The sequence below is a fragment of the Leopardus geoffroyi genome, chromosome D1, assembly GCF_018350155.1.
Source record: "Leopardus geoffroyi isolate Oge1 chromosome D1, O.geoffroyi_Oge1_pat1.0, whole genome shotgun sequence".
NCBI lineage: Eukaryota > Metazoa > Chordata > Mammalia > Carnivora > Felidae > Leopardus > Leopardus geoffroyi.
Window position 1 is genome coordinate 63,732,484 of NC_059329.1, and position 19,839 is coordinate 63,752,322.

Here is a 19,839-nt window from a genome sequence, read left to right on the forward strand (position 1 = left end):
GGGATCTTCCAAGACCAAGTATATTTTCCAGCCTCTGAAGGACTTCAGTTCCCCATAGACATTCTAGGACAGAAAAAAGGAAACTTTGATTCTCTCTGCAGAGCAAGAGCCAGAGGAAACAGAAGAGGATAGGATCTAGAACATAGGTGGAGGGATTAAACATGGAGAGGAGGAAGGACTCCTATCCTCTGGAATGGGAAGTAAAGAAAGCCAGTTTTTTTTAAATTTAATTTTTTAAAATGTTTATTTATTTTTGAGACAGAGAGAGACAGAGCATGAACAGGGGAGGGTCAGAGAGAGAGGGAGACACAGAATCCGAAGTAGGCTCTGGGCTCTGAGCTGTCGGCATAGAGCCCGACGCGGGGCTCAAACTCATGGACGGACCATGAGATTATGACCTGAGCTGAAGTTGGATGCTCAGCTGACTGAGCCACCCAGGTGCTCCGCGAAGGCCGGTTCTTTCAATTTCAATTCACAGTGATCAATTTGCTGAAATTACCAATTTTGTCAATTTAACAAAATTTTATTTCTTTTAATTGTATGTATAGTTTACAACAACTTGCATGGTTGGGCAGATTTTAAGTACTTTTGGAAGATTTCTACAAAGTATCAGTTCACTCATTTGAAGTTTAGCTTAGCTTACTTTTAGTTTTAATTTATTTGCAGCTGTTTCACTGAAGTCATTTTGGCATGGCTGGCCAAAGTTCAGTGTATTCTAAGTTTTTCCTTCGAATCTATGACTTTTGGGAATGAGAACTTCTTGTGTAGTTTGCTCTACAAGTGTTATGCGATGACTCAAATGTAAAAAAATTTTGGTAAACAATCATGGTGGGGGGTTCTATCTTCTAAAAGATTTTCTTTTCCTGTTTTTTTAAAAAATGTTTTTTAATTTATTTTGAGGGAGAAAGAGGGAGGGAGAGGGGCAGAGAGAGAGAGGGAGAGTCAGTCCCAAGCAGGCTGCTTGACATCAGTGCAGAGCCCAACTTGGGGCTCGATCTGATGAACTGTGAGATCATGACCTGAGCCAAAATCAAGGGTCAGTCACTTAACTGACTGAGTCACCCAGGTGCCCCTTTTCTAAAAGATTTTCAATCCAATAATTTTCCTTTTTATTTTTTTTCCAATAATTTGCCTTTTTAAAAACTTCTTTTTGTCCATTGCAATTTTAATAAATGTATAGTTGTGGGCTGATTATGACCATACTGTTATTTTTATACTGGTTGGTAGATGATATTAATAGTTACTATAATAAGTGATAAAGTTAACTATATAAATTCTAATATAAACTCATTAATTCAAGATAATTATTCTAAGATATCATGATGACGATTGGTAAATGAGCCTTGTGCCATAGTGACATCTAGGAAGCATTTGTAGAATTTCTGCCAGTTCCATTCATATCAGAATAGGAAGACTGTACTTTAGAAAGATCTTACTTATTCTTATCCTTGAGTATGTAGTTATTACTTCTAAATAGTTTTTACTTTGATTTTGTTTTTTATGTTTTAGTTTTATTGCAATACAATTTATATACCCTGAAATTCATCTTTATAAAGTGTACAATTCACAGTGGTTTTTAGTGTATTCAGAGTTGTGTATCCATCACCATATATTCCAGAGTATTTTCATTGAACCAAATGAAACCCCATACCCTCTAGCAATTACTCCCCATTCTTTCCTCCCCTCAGCCCCTTGCAACCAATAATTTATTTTCTGTATCTGTGGGTTTGCCTTTTCTGCATAGTTCATATAAGTGGAACTATACAGTATGTAGTCTTTTGTGTTTGGCTTCTTTCGCTTAAGAGTCTTATGCTCTACCGACTGAGCTAGCCGGGCAAGGACTTGGCCTCTTTCACTTAGCATGTTTTCAAGGTTCATCCATGTTTTACTTTACAATTTTTTAAATGTTTATTTATTTATTTTGAGAGGGGTAGGGGCAGAGAGAGGGGGAGAGAATCATAAGCAGGCTTCACACTGTTAGCACAGAGCTTGATGAGGGGTTTGATTTCACGAACCATGAGATCATGACCGGAGCCAAAATCAAGAGTCTGACACTTAACCCACTGAGCCACCCAGGTGCCCCTGTTCATCCATGTTTTAGCATGTATCACTACTTCATTCCCTTTTATGACTGACTAATATCCCACCAGATGGATAGATCACATTTTGTTTATTCATTCATCAGTTGATAGACATTTGGATTTTTTTCTCACTTTTTGGCTATTAGGAATAATACTATGAACATTTATATACAAGTTTTAGTGTGTACATATCTTTTTAGTTCCTTCGGGTATATACCTAGGAATGAACTGCTGGTATGTCACATATTGTAAACCGTGGTTCACATTTTGAGGAAATATTTGAGAAAATGTTGCCAAACTTTTCTACAGAAGCTGCACCATTTTACATTTCTTCTAGGAGTGTATGAAGGTTCTAATTTCTCTACATCCTCTCCAACACTTATTATTCATCTTTTTTTTATTATAATCATCCTATTGGGTGTGGAGTGGTATCTCACTGTGGTTTTGATTTGACTTTCTCTAATGACTAATGTTTAACATCTTTTTTAAAAAAATATTTATTTATATATTTTTGTGTGTGTGAGAGAGAGAGAAAGAGAGAGAGAGGGAGAGAGAGAGAGAGAGAAAGAGAGCAAGCAGGGGAGGGGCAGAGAGAGAGGGAGACAGAGAATCCTAAGCAGGCTCTGCTCTGTCAATACAGAGCCCCACGTGGGGCTTGAACTCATGATCTGTGAGATCATGACCTGAGGCAAAATCAAGAGTCAGCTGCTTAAGGGACTGAGCCACCTGGGCACCCCTCAGCATCTTTTTATATGCTTATTGGCTAGTTGTATATCTTCTTCTGTGGATTCTTTCAAGATTTCCTCTTGTCTTTAATTTTCTGTGGTTTGAATATTTTCTGTATTTGAATATTCTGTAGTTTTCTACACTTAGGTGTAAATTTTTTTTCCCAGTATTTATCATACTTGGTGTTCTCTGAGCTTTCTGGATCTGGTGGTTTGGTGTCTGCCATTAATTCCAGAAAGTTCTCAGCCATTATTACTTCAAATATTTCCTCTGTTCTTTTTTTCTCTTTCTTTTTCTCTGGTATACCCATTATATATACTTTTTTAAATGTTTATTTAGTTTTGGGAGAGAAGGAGAGAGTATGAGTGGAAAAGGGGCAGAGAGAGAGAGTGAGATGCAGAATCCAAAGTTGAGTCCAGGCTCTGAGCTGTCAGCACAGAGCCCATCACAAGGCTTGAACTCACAGACCATGAGATCATGACCTGAGCTGAAGTCTGACGCTTAACCAACTGAGCCACCCAGGTGCCCCTATTATATATACTTTCTTATTGTTCCAGTTTTTGTTATTTTTTTTATTGTCCCATGGTTCTGGAGTATTCTATTCTTCCCCGCCCCCCACCCCTTGCTTTTTTCTCTTTTCTTTTCAGCTTGGGAGGTTTGTATTAAATGTACCTTCAAGCTTATGGATTCTTCCCTTGGCTGTGTCCAGTCTACTGATAAGTCCATCAAAGGCATTCTTCATTTCCATGACAATGTTTTACATTTCTAGCATTTCCTTTCAATTCTGTCTTAGAGTTTTCTTCTCTCTGCTTACATCATCCATTTCTTCTTGCATGCTGCTCACTTTTTCCATTAGCACCCTTAGCACATAACCATAGTTATTTAAAATTTCCCATAGTTCCAAAATCTGTGCCATATTGAGTGTGGTGCTGATGCTTGCTTTGTCTTTTCAAACGTTGTTGCCTTTTACCATGCCTTGTAATTTTTTGGTTGAAACTGAACATGATTGATCAGGTAAAAGGAACTGAGGTAGATGTCTTTAGTTTGAGATTTTATGATTATTGGCTGGGAGTTAGGTAGTGTTTACTGTGTGCTGCAACTGTGGTATTGGAGGTTAAATTTTCCTCTAGTGCCCTTGTTTTTGTCCTCCCTGTTGTGCTGGGTTTCCCTAGAGACTCCTTATTAAATAGCATCTGAGGCTTGTGGTTCTTTTCGCCCTGATTCCTGTTATTATACAGGAGCCCTGTTGATGTGATGATAAGGTGTGGGGGAAGAAGAACTATTCTATAGTCCTTTTAATGAGCTTGTGGCCTTGGGCTATGACTTTCACAAATGTCTCTGAGCTTTTCTCCCCCACTTCCCACCTTAGCCTTCGCACCTTACGACAGGAAGGCTAGAAGTAGCTGAAATTGGATATGTTCCTTCCTCCATGTCAGTTAGACTCTGGTAAACCCATGTTGCTTAGGCTCTAGTAAAATAGTTTCCCTGGAGGGCAAGACTTGCTAAAGAGAACAGACAGACCACTGTGTGCATCATTCATATTCTGTCCTTCTTCAGGAAGCATGAGGAAATTTTCTCCAGATCTTCACAGTGAGAACCTGGTGGGGCTCCCAATTCTTGTCAAATGAGAAAGTGGCTATATACATTATTTGGAGAAATACCTATTCAAAACCTTTTTAAAATTGGGTTATTTGTCTTTTTTATTTTTGAGAGATGAGGATTCTTGATATAGTCCTGGTACAAGTTCCTTATCAGATATATGATTTGCAAATATTTTCTTCCATTCTGTGGATTGTTTTCATTTTCTTAATGGTGCGCTTTGGATTATGACAGTTTTAAATTTTGATAAAGTCTAATTTCCCTTTTGCTGCATATTCTTTTGGCATCATATCTAACTAAGAAACCATTGTCTAATCCAAGGACAAATTTACTGCTATGTTTTCTTCTAATGGTTTTATAGTTTTAGGTCTACAATCCATTTGAGCTAATTTTCATATGTAGTATTAGGTAGGGATACAACTTTACTCTTTTTTATATAGATATTTAGTCCTAGCATCATTTGTTGAAAAGACATCTTTCTTCACTTAATTTTTTTTCATCCTTATCAAAAAATAAGTTGCCCCTAAATTTAGGTTTATTTCTGGCCTCTTAATTCTATTCATTGAACTATTTCTTATGCCAGTACCACACAGACTTGGTTATATGGTAGAATTTTTTTAAATCAAGAAGTAAAGTCCTCCAGCTTTATTCTTTTTTTTTTCTTCAGGATTATTTTGGCTATGCTGAGTTTCTTAAATCAATTTGAGGACTATTTTCATCTCACCAATATTAATACTTCAAATCCATGAATGTGTATTTTTACATTTATTTAGGCATTTTTAGATTTATTTCAATAATGTTTTGTAGTTTTCAGTGTATAAATCTTATATTTCTTTTGTTAAATTTATTCCTAAGCATTTTATTCTTTTCAATGCTATTACAAACAGAATTTTGTTTTTATAATTCCTTTTTTGGATTGTTCTTTGCTGGTGTGTAGAAATACAACTGATTTTTGCATACAATTAATTTTTGTATACCAATCTTGTATCTTGTAACCTTGCTGAACTCATTTATTAGTTTTATTATTATTATTATTATTATTATTATTATTATTTTGTGTATTCTTTGGTAATTTCTACATATGAGATCATGTTACTGCAAATAATAATAATTTTACTTCTTCCTTTCCAATACATATGTCTTTTATTTCTTTTTCTTGTCCAGTTACTCTGGTGGTGCCTCCAATGCAATGTTGAATAGAAGTAGTAGGAATAGACATTCTTGTCCTGTTACTGGTTTTAGAGACGAAATACCCAGTCTTTTAATATTAAGTATGATGTAAGCTGTGCGTTTTTCATACATGTCCTTTTTTATGTTGAGAAAACTCTTTTTTCCTAGTTTATTGAATGTTTCCTAATGAAAATGTGTCAGAGTTTGTATAATGCTTTTTGTGTGTCTACTTAGATAACCATGTGGTTTTGTTTTTTATTCTATTGACATGATATGTTGTATTACATTACTTGCTTTTAGAATGGTAAACCAACCTTATATTCTTGGGATAAACACCACTTGTTAAGAGCATATAATTCTGTTTCTATGTTGTTGGATACAGTTTGCTAGTATTTTGTGGAGGAATTTTGCATCTAAATTCTTAAGTGATATTGGTGTGTGTGTGTGTGTGTGTGTGAGAGAGAGAGAGAGAGAGAGAGTGTGTGTTCTTGTGAGGTCTTTTTCTTGTTTTAGTATAGGGTAATACTTGCCTCACAGAATGAATTAGAAAGTGCTGTTTTTAGCTGTTCATAATTCATAGATTGACTTATCAGCTTGATCAAGTGAGTATTATCTATTTTAGGCATCTGAATTCTAAGTGTCTGATATGAGCACCACCCAAAAGTGACATTCAACAGAGTTTGACTGAAATCTGGTACACAACAGATCTAATGAAAAGACTGATAAAACTAAAACTAAAAGTAAAGTAAGTCAAACTGAAATGAATTGAAACTGTGACACAAAGCTATTAAACCTTCCCATGTAACACAATTTCTATAAATTTGATAAGTTATTAACAGAAACATTTTTGGTGACTTGATAATTTTATCAAATTGGATTTTGGTGTCAAACTGCAAGTTTGATAAATTTGAAAAAATTGCTGAGTGACTTTTGAGTAGCATAGTCATTGGATGAATTGTCTTCAGTAACAGATTTTCAACTAATTGCCTGGTTCCTGGATGCAGATAAGGGTCAGGAGAATAGGAAATTGAGAAGATGATGCCTACAGTCTCCATTTTTTTTTTTTTTTAAAGTATGAGGTGAGGTTAAGTAAGAGATGAAGGTGAATCAAAGAGTTAGAGAAAAGCAGAGAAAGTGTGGAGTCACAGAGATGACAGGATTGAGCAATCCAGATTTGTTGAGTTGTGCTCAGGGTCCAGCTCTATTGATTCCAGTTCCAATGGTCGTATAATATTTTTTCCTAAGAGCTCTCAGTGATGAGGGCACAAGAGAAGAGGAATCTGGGATTAGTAGGTAGGTGGGAGAGAAAGGCATGGGATTGAATAGGAACTGCCATGAGAACAGATGAAGTATTGGATCATGACATCCAGGCTGTGTTGAAAAGGAAGAAAGGCCTGGTACACAAAGGGAGAGAGAGTTCAACTAGATTTACAAGAAGTTGAAAGTCTGGTATGTGTGCAAGGGGATGAGAGAACCAGAGGCAAGAAGCTGGATGTAGAGAATGAGCTTCTGGAGGATAAAGTATCAGGGGTGAAGTAGATCTGGTCATGAAAGGTCAGAGTCCTGCTAAAGAGACTGGGGTGGATGAATGCGTTTCAGGAAAGAACAATAAAGAACTGTGGGGTCTTGGATGGGGCATCCGCATTGATAGAATGGTAGTAGGTCTTGGGATGATGAGCAAGACTCTGGACCTAAGACTTTACTGAATGTGTGAGTGATCAGAAGCTATGTTCCCCTATCTTTATCCCCAATCAGCCCAGCATGAATGACACAGCCTGTTATAAAAAGGGTAGAGGGGGGAGCTGATTCTCAGTGTTTGTAAAACTTCTCCAGAGATGCCTTTGGCCTTTCTGTTTTACTTCTATCTCTGCTAGTTCCATGACCTCTGAGTCATATTTTGAATTCATGATATTCTATTCTCTGTCTGTCTGCTGTAGCCCATCGTGTTAGATCTCTGACTGACTGAACTTAACCATTCATTTAAAAAAAAATACTTTTAATGTTTATTTATTTTTGAGAGGGAGAGATAGAGCATGAGTTGGGGAGGAGCAGAGAGAGAGGGAGACACAGAATCCGAAGCAGGCTCCAGTCTCTGAGGTGTCAGCACAGAGCCTGACACAGGGCTCGAACCCATGAACTGGGAGATCATGACCTGAGCTGAAGTAGGACGCTTAACCAACTGAGCCACCCAGGCGCCCCTCATTTGTACTAACATGTTTTTTCATCAAAGGCAGACATGTCAAACTGCAAGCTTTGCCAACTGACTTCCTGTAGGTTGTTGGGTCAGCAGGTGCTCTAGGCATGCCTCAGCAGCTTAGGCCAAGACCATCAGAAGACCATCAGGAGAAGGTGGTATAACCAGTGCTTCGAGTCCAAAAAGAGAATGTTCAATAAAGGTAGAGGAACCAATGGGGTTCCATAAAGCCACAATGGGGAATAGGACAGCTCTCCTCCTCCCCCTTTGCCCTCAACCCAAGATTTTTTACCTTTCTCTCAATTTATATATACCCTTAAGTGTCACCATAACTAAGGCTTGGCAAAAGTACTTATCATAAAATTGTCTTAGTCTTTACAGGCTCCAAAAATAAAATACCACAGACTGGATAGTTTATAAACAACAGAGATTTATTTTTCACAGTTCTGGAAGCTGGGAAGTCCAAGACCAAGGTGCTAGCACAGTCAAGTTCTGGTGAGGACCCTCTTCCTGGTTCATAGCCAGTTATCTCACATGGTGGAAGGGGCAAGGAATCTCTGTGGGTCTTCTTCATAAGAACACTAATCTCATTCATGAGGGCTTCACCATAACCTAAGCACATCTCAAAGGCTCCATCCCCTAATACTGCCATATCAGGCATTAGGATTTCAACATATGAATTTTGGGAGGACACAAACATTCAGACCACAACAAAAGTGAATACATTAACCTTCAAAATTTACTTTTAAAATCTGCTTTCCTCTCAAGTTGCTGGTATATCTCTACCCTGTTTTCCCTTTTCTTTTTTTTTTTCCTTACAGTTTATTTATTTTGAAAGAGAGAGACAGAGAGAGAGAGAGAGAGAATGAGTGGGGGAGGGACAGAGAGCTATGGTGAGAGAGAGCATTCCAAGCAGCCTCCACACTGTCAGTAGAGCCCGATGTGGGGCTCAAACTCATAAACCATGAGGTCATGGCCTGAGTTGAAATCAAGAGTTTGACACTTAACTGACTGAGCCATCCAGGTGCCCCCCCCCCCCCCCCCCCCCGCCGCCCCGTTCATTGTCATACTTCTCAAGTTGTCTTTAGGATTGTTGATTTTGCCTCTCTCAAGAGACTGCTCTATCAGAGGTCAGCAGTGAACATCCTCATTTCCAAGTTCAATGGCTAAAGATACTCACTAATCCACTACTCTAGAGCCTGGCCAACATTAGGTTTGAGAATACAAAATTATCTAGTGTCTGCCCCCAAGAACTCAATCTATTGAGGGAGATAGACACAAATGGATATTTTTGACACCCTCTTTCTCTGGATTTTGACACACCAATGTTCTAGTTGTGGTCCTTCTTTTCATCCTCCTCAGGGAGTTTCTTTCTCTCTGTCTGGCCTTTGAATGTTGCTATCTCCTAGGCCTTCTTTTTCTCTTACTGTGTATTTTTTGAGTAGGAAATCTCATCTAGTATAATTGCTTCAACTCCCCTGTGTGTGACTCTCACATCTGTATTGTTAGCTTACACATATCCTCTGACCTCCAGAATAACTGTTCACGAGACAGCTCCTTAACACAAATATGCCTACAAACAAGTTCAAAGTGATCTCAAATCTGCTTTTCCTCTGCTATCCTTGTTCTCTGTGAATGTAATTACTCCACCCAACTGCCCAGGTAGAAACCTGGTGTCATCCTCGACTCTTATGTTCTTCCTCTACCTCATGTAACCACATAACAATGTCTAGTCTCTTGTCTCCTCTGTAGCTGTCTGGTCAGCTTCTCTCCATCTCCCCTGCCTCTGGCCTCATCTAGTCTTCTACCAACTCCCTCTGGATTCATTAACTAGCCTCCTATTTGGTTTCCTTGCTTCTAGTCTTGCCCCTCTGACCCATGCACGAATAATCTTTCTGAAATGTAAATCTGATCCCTTTTCTCCCCACTTAAAAATCCTTCATGGCTTTCCCTGGTCTTCAGTATAAAAACTAAGCACTTTATCATGTCTTACAGGGCCCTTTGTAACCTGATCTTGCTTGGCTTTCCTGCTTCATTTCCTCCACTTCTTCCTCAAATACTAAATCCCAGCTGTACCAAATTACTTACTTGGAATTTCTCAACCACTCCATGCTGTTTCATAATTCAGTGCATTTATACCTACAGATCTTGCTGCCTGTAATGTCCTCCAAGCTGACTTCTTTCCCCCATGCTTAATGAATACCTATTCATTCTTTAGGATTTAGCCCTTGTATTGTTTCCTCTGAAAAATTCCACGCTCACCTTCTTTCTTGGTACTCAGTATGCCTGTGTGCACCACTTTCATAGTATCTGTCTTACTATATGATCTTCTCCCTCCAAATGGCCAGCTGGGTCTCTGTATTTTCTGTATTTCCATAGTGCTTTGAATGTAGAAGGAATACGCTTGCTAAATAGATTTGATCATTATTTTTTTGAGTGCCTATGTGCATTGTACTAGAAATTGTGAATTTTGCAGGTTCTCTTGCCTATCTTAAAGGCAATTTCTCAGTCTTCTTCATAGCTTCTATATCCTGTCTGTCCCATAATGTCTGATCTCAGCCTCCTTTCCTTCTATATATACACTGAGTCACCCCATCCATTTCCTTAGCTTTAATTGCCAACAACTCCCAAAATGTTCTCGCAGTGAAGAACTCTTTCCTAAGCTCCAGATGCTCTCAGGCATCTCAAACTCAGCACATACAAAAATGAAACCATTTTTCCTTCTGGGACAAAAGAAAAAAATACTTGTAAGAAAGATTCTGAGATCATTTTAAGCAAAAGCAATTACAAATTAAGTCAGAACAATGGCAGAAAATTTTCAGTGATATCTCTAGGAACATTTTTTTTTTTTTTTTTTTTTGTATTTTCATCTCCTTGAAAGTGAATAGCAGTAAAACTCCAACGTTGTGCTTCTTGTGCTGGGCTACACAGTAGTGTGTCAGGGTAAATGTGAAGCCACAGTGTAAACAGGCTTATCTTCCTATAGCATCAATTTTGACAGGAAACTTGTGTGTCTAATTTACAATATTTAATTTGTAAGAGGAAAACTAGTTTTTATATTAAACATGTATTATGGAACAGAATTTAAAATGTCAGAAAAGTTTAAACTTTTTCCCTTGAAATATAACACACAGACCATTTCTATTATTAGGGCATCTGAAATTTAACTACCAAATTCAAGTCCCAGGGTCAGAGGAGAGCTATAATATGCCCGTGCATTTAAGGGCAGGGAGAGGAAAGCCTAAGGGTACAAACATTATCGTGCAGTGAACAATGGGCAATCAGCTTTGCAGGAAGTTCTTTTTCAGATGAAATGGGAGGAAACCAGGGAAGGGAGGAATTACTGAGCCCAACCAAAATGCAGACCTAGGCTGACAAACTTAGCACAATGCACTGATTCGGTCAATAGACATTTATAGATGCCCACTTTGTCCCATGTTCTCTGTTGGGTGGCATGATAGTAAATTAGATATGTCCCTCTACCCCCAAGGAGTCTGCAATCTAGTGATGGGTGCTGAACAATGTAATTGTGTCATTGCTATAATGAAGGATGTGCAACATGAAACTGGACTACTGGAAATACCGGGAATATGTCTAGTTTTGCTTGGGGGAATTCAGTGAATAAGTCACAAGAGACATCATTTCAGCTTCTGGTTAAAACTTGGGAAAAGTATAGGTGTCTTCTGCCGATAGGTTGGTTAGAAATATTTCAGGAAGTTGGAATATGAAATGTGTGGGAAATGAATTAAACACACACATTCTTTTTTTTTTCTTTAATGTTTATTTATTTTGAGAGAGACAGAGAGCGAGAGAGCAAGAGAGTGAGCATGCGTGCAAGACACACGCACTCTTGACAGTCATTATGAGCATGTAAATCCCTGGAGAGGAAGGACTCCATTTCTTTAGTCTTGGTATTTCCAGCAGTGTAGCTTAGCACTGTGCCTGCATAGTACCATGTTTATTGGTTTTGTCAAGCTCAGCTATCGAGTTGAATGTCATGGATAACATATGGCTCACTCCTCCTCACTTAATAAGCATATTATGAATCAGGTCCTATGGTAGGAAGAGTTATCCAGCAGATTTGAGTCCTAGTTCCCGGCTTTGAGACCTCTGCTGAGTGGAGTCAGTGAAGCAGACAGGCACTTTGATAGGCATATGCCCAGAAGACTGTAACTGCACACAAGGAGGAACCTAGTTCTGTTTGGAGGGTTGTGTGAAGTTTGGAGGTAGCCTCAAAAAAGTGACTTCTGAGGAGAGAATCACATGATTAGTAAGAAGTAACGTGAAAGGAGGCAAGCTATAGTAGAAGCCTTGTGCACAAAGGTATGATATATTCAGAGAAGAAGTAATTTCCTAGGAAGGATAGCATATTAATAGTGGTAGAAGAGGCTGAGAGGCGGCTGGGCCAGGCCATCGAATGCCTTTGTGTCACGAGAGAAGTCAGGATTTTATCCAGCAAAGGTAACGGTGAGTCACTGTAATATTGGTTCAGATCAGTGTTTTTCAAAACACAGGTTATAAACCGTTAGTTGTAAAAGTTATTTTAGTGAACTGGTACCAGCATTTTAAAAAAGTAACAAGAAAAGAGTTGACAATATCAGTGTGCATCATATTTGTTAAGGTAAATAATATTTTGTGATGCTTTTGCTTCAATTACATATATGTGAATAGTACTCTGATGTAAAATATTTTTTGATCTGTGGGTCATAGTAAAGCATTTTTGAGAAACACTAAAGGCTCAGTGGTACAAATCAATATATCAGATTAGTTTTGGTAGCAATTAACAGAAAACCCAGGGCAAGTGGGAAGAATCACTAACGATTATTACTATATAGTTTCTCTTAGTTGTTCTGACCTACCATTCTGTTATCTTCAGACTAAAGCCAGTTATGGCACTCACAATAACATGCTACCTTATTCTTATCAAGCACAGTAGAGACCGGATTCTTACTGCTTCAAATTAGTTTAGGCCTGTCCATCGCTGAGCCCATTAACAGCAAGGGAATGGAAATACTAGGACTACCTTTGACTAATGAATGTTTGGGAACCAACTGCTGTAGCTGTAGGGAACTAGAGTGCAACGTGGTAAATTCAGGGCATTACAGAAATATTGTAGCAACACCTAGGTTCACAAAGCAAGGAACTTAGGTGTGGGGATGGTCAGAGGAGCCACCCCAATGCCAAAAGTCCATGTACAAGTTAGGCAGGTAAAAGGGGGAGAGTTCTCTGGGTGGTAGAGACTGCATGAACAAAAGGTAATAAGGGGAGCTCTGCACAGGGAAAGTCAAAATAAGGACTTCCATGCTTCCTGAACATAAAATTGGAGGCAAGGGAGGGAAATGGAGCAGTGAACAGATGCCTGGTCACCAAGGGGACCATGGTAAGGAAAGGGACCTGGATTCTTTCCCCATAGGAAAGGAGGCACTGCAGATCATCAGAGAATTAAAACATCACATTTCTCTTACTTCATGTGCAGTGTGGAGGGAGGCAAGTTAGGAAGGAGGCTTTTGCAGTAATCCGAGATAGAGATGTCTTAGATTTCAGACTAGGGAGAGATGACTGCAGATTTTAGAAACATTATGGAAATAAAAGCAACAAGACTTGTTCATTTGACTATAGAATATGTGTAAGTAAGCAGTGCCTGGCTTTTGTAGTGTCTCCTTTGGATACTGGGCTGTACTACATTATGTCACTGGTTTGGTGAAGCTGGAGTACACTTGTCATTTTTTGAAAGAAGTGGGCATAGCTGTCAACCTTGCCATAAAGAACTGGGGCCCAAGACAGAGAACCTGTGAAAGTAAAGAGGGAACTCCAGTTTATCTGGGCCCCTCTCTTGAGGGTTTGGAATTTATTAAAGAGGTACTGAGATGGATTTTGAGGGCATATTCCACCGAGGTGAAAAAAGTTATTTACAGGCCAGATTAGAAAACGGATGTGTTGTTGTTTATTTCCCTTGTGTTATCCCTGAGCCTTTAGTAACTGTTCTAGGACTCATGTATTCTTTTATGGGCCAAAATATTAAAGATGCACTGTCCCTGAGGCCATCGTGGCAGCAGAAGTGGCACTTTAGATTGTGAGTTCCTTGATGGCAAAGATTGTTTCTTCTCACCTCTATATCCTTAGTACCTAGCCTAGGGCCTGACATATACCAAACAGTTGATCAAGATTGTATCCCTAGGGACTAAAATGATGCTGGATAGTAGCAGATGCTTAGATGCTCAGGAACTGTTGAAAGACCCAAGGGGAGGTCTGTTTCTGGGGACTGAGAGGAAAAGCTAGTAGAGTCCAGCCATAACCCACCTGTGATAATACTTAACAGATGCGGTTTTAATTCTAAAGAAAGTACTTTCTCTAGGAGTTGGGGATTACTCCAAGATATCTAGGTGAGGTGAATGTTCATGCCAAGAGGATAGGAAGGGGGTGAATTTGGGGGAAGCATTCAGAATTGTAGGTTTATTGAAAAAATGCTTTGTGTATCTATGATATGCCACTAAAAACATGTCAGAAAGAGCTTTCTGGCAATAGTGTGAAGGACAAATTAGAGGGAAAGAGATGGAAGAACCCTGTTGGGAGCAGATGAATTTTAAGCCTAGAGCGGCTGCAGTGACATAGCATAGAGCTCTGTCACTAGATCAGTGACCCCCTCGACCCTCACCTTATTTTCTGACAATGGTTAGGTTCAGCAAGCCAATTACACTCTGAAGGTCCAGCCTAAGATGAAATTTCTTCTTTTCACTGTGCTAGAGATACAGGAATTGTCAGGCCTTGCTGTCAAGTGTTCAGGCAGGAAATGATAGTTACAAGTCTTCCCATGACTACTACCCTGGTCAAACCTTTGAGCCTGAGGAATGGGGAGCCTGGCTGGGCTAAGTCTGGGTTCACAATAATTAGTGGATATAAAGGAGCTTCCTACTTCTCCTATGCCGTGGCCATTCGGAAGCCGGATTTCCCTTTTCTGAATTCCCAGAGAAGCCCAGATTTGACAACAATAAAAGCTTCCAGGAAATTCCCAGCACGTTTAACTTCCTAATCCTTCTCCTACTTCAACTATCTCCTTTATTCCCCCACCCCCAACTCCAAGAGGAAGGGGCTTATCCTTTACTGAATGCTTCCACTGACGCTGGCCAGGACGGTAGTACATCCGAGTTCTCAGGTCCTGTCCTCTAAGGTCTATTCAGGGCTGAGGGGAACACATGGGGGTAATATGTGATCCTGCCTAGAAACAGAGGAATAGTTGTAGTGTGTCTTGAAGTTTCCCAAAGTATCAGATTATTATGGAAGGTTCAATTCTAGGTGTTCAATTCTAGGTCCCTGTCAGGGAGTAATCGTTCTCTAAGAAATCCTAGGGGCTCAATCTCTATGCTAGATGTCAAAACTCAATCACCTTTGGAGGCCAGTTTGGAATTATAGGATACGTGCCCCATATAAACTGGCATTAAGAAAAACAAAACTGTGCTAACCAAACAACCCAAATGAAGAGCCAGAAACATAAGCAGGGAATTCACTAACCCAAGGAGACTGAGCATTTGGATAGTTCTCATTCTCCAGAAATCCCAAGGAGAGGAAAAAAAAAAATATATATATATATACATACACACACATTCATATAATGAATTTTATCTACTGTGCAAGGAGATGATTTATCTGGTTCCCCAGAAACTTTTCCATTAAGACTGTCCGTTAAATGACTCTAGCTCCAGTTTTTCTTAGAGATTACTGTGAGCATGGGCACTGATGAGGGTGCTATACACCCTTTGGCTCCAGTTAAATCCCTGGTGTTTGAGCTGTGTGGGAGCTGTGGATGCGTGCTTTCTGGTCCTGCCGCAAGCCCTGAAGCAGCTGGTTTAGAAGTGTAAGGTTGCTGTCTCTGCGAGGCAGGGGCAGGGGTGGGAGGCAGTTCCCTTTATACTCGATCACTGCCATCTTGGCCCGATCCTGCTTACTCCGATTTGGGATCTGCAGCATTCTCGTGTAGCCCCCATTCTGACCTTGGTACCGAGGGGCCAGTACTTGAAACAGCTTGGGGATCAAGTCTTTCTCCTAGAGGGGGAGAGTTATTCGGGAGAGAGGACAGTCAGGCACCACTGCTGTGACACATTGAACTTTCAGCACTCCCCAAAGCAGGGTCCAAACATGTACACACTGAACTCTCCCACCCCCTAAAGCGGTAGTGTCAAAGTTAACACAGAGGGGTTACAGGCAGTTGTGCAGGTTGATTCACATAGCATTCAACTAACTTAAGGCACACGTTTCTAACTTAGTTTACAATATGTGTCCGTAAAAGTGAGTATTTTAGCTTAATTCTGCCCAGTCGTCCTTCCTCTAACAATCCCCTTCCCCACAGGGAGCAAAGGATAAGATATGGGAGGCAGACAGGATGGATGCACTCACCGTGAGCCAGAAGTCAGCCATGCGCATGGCTTGTTCGTTGGTATCTCCCAGCTTCCCATAGTCGATGAGCTGAGAAGACAACATCACTGATTCAACCCGAGCAAGAAAGGAGGCGCAAATCTTACTCCTTTAGTGCCGGACCACAACTCATTCATTCCCCTAGCAAGGCATCCCGCTAATTCAGGCCACCCCTAACTCCGCAGCTCTCACCAGTAGCCCATTTGGGGGCCGGAGGAGTGGACTCAACTCAGGGTAATAAGGGATCCAGCCTTTGGGCAGGGGATACCAGGGCTATGCCACTTCTCTCCCAAGTCCAGCCGGATCTCAGGTCAGACGCGCGCGGTGGACTAGAGGACCCCGCCCCTCACCTTCTCGGCGTAGCCCCTCATCTCGTCCACGCGCGCCCATGGCGCCTCGATGCGTTCGTGTCGCACAAGTCCCGTAAGCAAGTTCCGCAACAGGTGGATGCGGGACTCCGGACCAAGGCCCAGTCGGCGGAATACGCGGCCATGGGAGATGGCGGCTGCGACCGATAGCCGCATAATTCCTAGCTTGTCTCCGCCCTTGGGAGGCCGGAACTGGAAATTCGAAGGGAGAAGCTGCGGAGAGACGGGTTTGAGAGGACGCATGCGCTGTACCTAGGTGCGTGGTGGACGTGTTTGCGCATGAGTATCACAGCCTGCCTCGTTGGCAACCTGGGGGAGGGCGGAGAAGAGGTGCTAGCTCCTTCCAGAGGAGGTGAGGGGGGCGGGCCTCAAGGCGTTCCGAGCTCTCAGCGTCGGGCAGGGGAACCAGGCGCCACCTAGTGTGGGACGATGCGTGCCGTCCAGTTCTTTTTGGGCTAAGTCAGTCGTCTTGTGGCCTCTAGGGCGACGGGAAGCTCCGCCGCGGAGCCTGCTGGGAAAGTGAGTATCTGAGGTGAAGCCCCCCCCATCTTCCCACCTTCCCCCCCGGGGTGGCGGCGCTGTAGCCGGCGGTTCTGCCCGTCCCCAGCGTTGGCGAGCCAGCGTGTCTGACTCCCTAAGCGTGACTTTTCTTTCCACAGAATTATTTTTCGTTATAATGGTGAAATGAAACGAATAACAATGATGCTCAGAAAAGAAGCGCAGCTAGTGAAAATTTTCTTTTGTTAAAGTACACAGTAACGATCCCAATTAAAAAACGACAGCACTCTAAGGAAAACTAATGCGTTAACACTTTTCACTTGCATCAGTGTATTTTTTTTAAAACGTAAGAAACATACCTATGCATTTGTGTTAAAGTGCAGTAATGGTCTGATTTTCTGTTTTTAAGCCTTAATGTCTGCAAATTTGCAATCACTTTGTCAAAATTGCTCCTCGTTGTGGGTTGAATTGTGTGTTCCCCCACCCTCCAAGAAAGATATATTAAACCCTAACCCTTCCCAACCTCCACCCCATTTCCCTCAGAATATGACCTTATTTGGAAAGGGGATTATTGCAGTTGCAATTAATTAAGATGAGGTCATACTGGAGTAGGGTGGGCATCTAATCCAAACGACTGGCGTCTTCATAGAACACAAGTGCAGAGACAGGCACAGAGTGAAGACAACGTTGTGCAGACTAGAGACACGCACAGGGAGAATGCTACGTGACCAAGAAGTCAGCGATCCCAGTTGGGCAGTTGCAAGCCAAGGATTGCCAAGGATTTCTGACAAACGCCTGAAACTAAAAAGAAAGGCACGGAACAAAAATTTACCTAGATCCTTAAAAGAATTCATGGCCCAACTGTTACATTGATTTTGGACTTCCAGCCTTCAAGATTATGAGCCAATAAATTTGTTTTAAGCTGCCCAATTCGTGACACTTTGTTATAGAAGTAGTAGGAGACCAACACACTGGTCTTCACACACTCACGTTCAGTGGACAGCACACTTAGATTTGTCTCTCTCTTTCCTCATTAGTGACCAGAGAACACTTCTTGTTAATTTTAGTTTTGAGAAGTTTCTTTCGTCTGAAGCAACAGATATACAAGTAGTTAGGAAAAGTCTTTTTTTTTAATTTTTAAAATGTTTAAAAAAATGTATTCTTGAGAGAGACAGAGCATGAGCAGGGGAGGGGCAGAAAGAAAGGGAGGCACAGAATCTGAAGCAGGATCCAGGCTCTGAGCTGTCAGCAGCCCCAGGTGGGGCTTGAACTCAGTAGACAGGAGCTCATGACCTGAGCTGAAGTCCAACACTTACCTGACTGAACCACCCGGGTGCACCTTTAGGAAAAGTCTTAAACACATGGATACATTGGCATAGATTTATACAAATCATGTTTCACAATAAATTCCAGGAATTACAATACTGCCTGCGTCTTATTTCTTTGGGATCAATTCTTGCAGCTTTCAGGATTTCCATGATTGAAAATTCATCGTAAATTTCTATTGGTAAAATCTTGTGAAGATTTTCTTCTGCAAAAGTTAAGAGAAAATGAACTGCAACTGACATTATTTGATCATGGCTTTACAAGGACTGTCCACCTTGTGAAGATATACAGTATCAAACATTGTCCTTTATTATTTTTGAATGTGAAAGCCTTCTCTTGTCACTTCTGGCAGTCCTCAAAAATTTGATTCTTTTTTGTATGTCAACTTCCTTACATTTTGTGGTTGCATAGTTACTAGCTTTGTGGGCTGGTATTCATGGAACAATTTTAAACCTTGGTGTTTTACTGTATGTTGTTCAAGACTTATCCTGGTGGTTTGCAGATATTTTTGTGTCTGATTGGCCTCATCTGAAACGTTACCTTAAAAAATTAACTTGGAAAAGGAAAATTTTGTGCAACTAAAATTGTTTAAAGGGTTCTTTGTTATTTATTTTGAGAGAGAGAGGGAAAGAGAGTGCTTGTGTGAGCAGGGGAGGGGCAGAGAGAGAGGGAGAGAGAATCCCAATCAGGCTCTGTGCTGTCAGTGAGGAGCCCTGATTGGGAACCTGATCTCATGAACTGTGAGATGATAGCCTGAGCTGAAACCAAAAGTCAGACACTTAACTGCTGAGCTGCCCAGGCACCCCTAAGATTGTTTATTTTAAGTTTGCTGTTTTCGAAGCAGGGCTATGTTCTACTAGAAGGGTTGGAGTCCAAAAAGCACCAGAAGTGAGTTTGGAAGTTCATAAATTCTTATGAGTTAACTGTGAAAAGTAGCATATGTGGCTGAATTTGACTGTGTAACTGATAGTTCCCCAAATTAATTTTCATGTAGAATAAAATTGTTAGTGAATTGGTTTTAAAAAGTGGTCATTTGAAGCCTCCATATATATCATTATAACTCAACAGTAACCATAACAACTGTTTAGAATTTCGACCAACAAATATTGTTGTGCAAGTGTTATTTTATCACTAACATTGTTTAGCATTGTTGTGTCAGGTTAATTTTTGGTTGGTTTTATTACTATTTTAAAATCCTTTACAGATAGTTCACCTCCTTGTGCTTGTGGAAAGGCAGATTGCTCCTAACTCCCCACTAGATACCAAATGGCTCTGAGTGTCCAGCTGAGCCTCAGGTGCTCAGATGAATGTGAGTTTCCTGGGTGAGCCGGGACTTGGAGTAGCTCTGTTGAGAATCCAAGTTGAGCCCTGAGGTGGTGTTGGTAGTGACTGTAGTTAGTCTGGCAGAGGTGAGGAAAGTGATCTCAAGTAGTGTTCTGGGAGGCAGCTGAAGAAGAAAGACCCTAGT

General features: G+C 40.7%; 1 protein-coding gene and 1 long non-coding RNA gene across 2 annotated transcripts; one reads left to right on the forward strand and one right to left on the reverse strand.

Moving 5' to 3' along the window:
* Nucleotides 1-15,368: 15,368 nt before the first annotated feature.
* MRPL17 (mitochondrial ribosomal protein L17) lies at nucleotides 15,369-16,792 on the reverse strand. Its single transcript, XM_045484347.1, has 3 exons — nucleotides 16,530-16,792; nucleotides 16,162-16,230; nucleotides 15,369-15,810 (listed from the first exon to the last, which is right to left on the reverse strand). The coding sequence occupies exons 1-3, from the start codon at nucleotides 16,788-16,790 to the stop codon at nucleotides 15,535-15,537; spliced, it is 606 nt and encodes a 201-aa protein (XP_045340303.1). The 5' UTR covers nucleotides 16,791-16,792; the 3' UTR covers nucleotides 15,369-15,534.
* A 47-nt stretch (nucleotides 16,793-16,839) lies between these two features.
* Nucleotides 16,840-17,971, forward strand: LOC123601306. Its single transcript, XR_006714048.1, has 2 exons — nucleotides 16,840-17,066; nucleotides 17,207-17,971. It is a non-coding gene; the product is annotated as an uncharacterized LOC123601306 (long non-coding RNA).
* Nucleotides 17,972-19,839: the final 1,868 nt, after the last annotated feature.

What these genes read in the sequence shown, in the direction of transcription:
- MRPL17 (XM_045484347.1), bottom strand. Translation starts at nt 16,790, where the DNA reads ATGCGTCCTCTCAAACCCGTCTCTCCGCAGCTTCTCCCTTCGAATTTC. An exon ending in TGAGGGGCTACGCCGAGAAG is followed by an intron (nt 16,231 to 16,529) that starts GTGAGGGGCGGG and finishes TTGTCTTCTCAG; the next exon opens with CTCATCGACTATGGGAAGCT. An exon ending in TGGCTGACTTCTGGCTCACG is followed by an intron (nt 15,811 to 16,161) that starts GTGAGTGCATCC and finishes CTCCCCCTCTAG; the next exon opens with GAGAAAGACTTGATCCCCAA.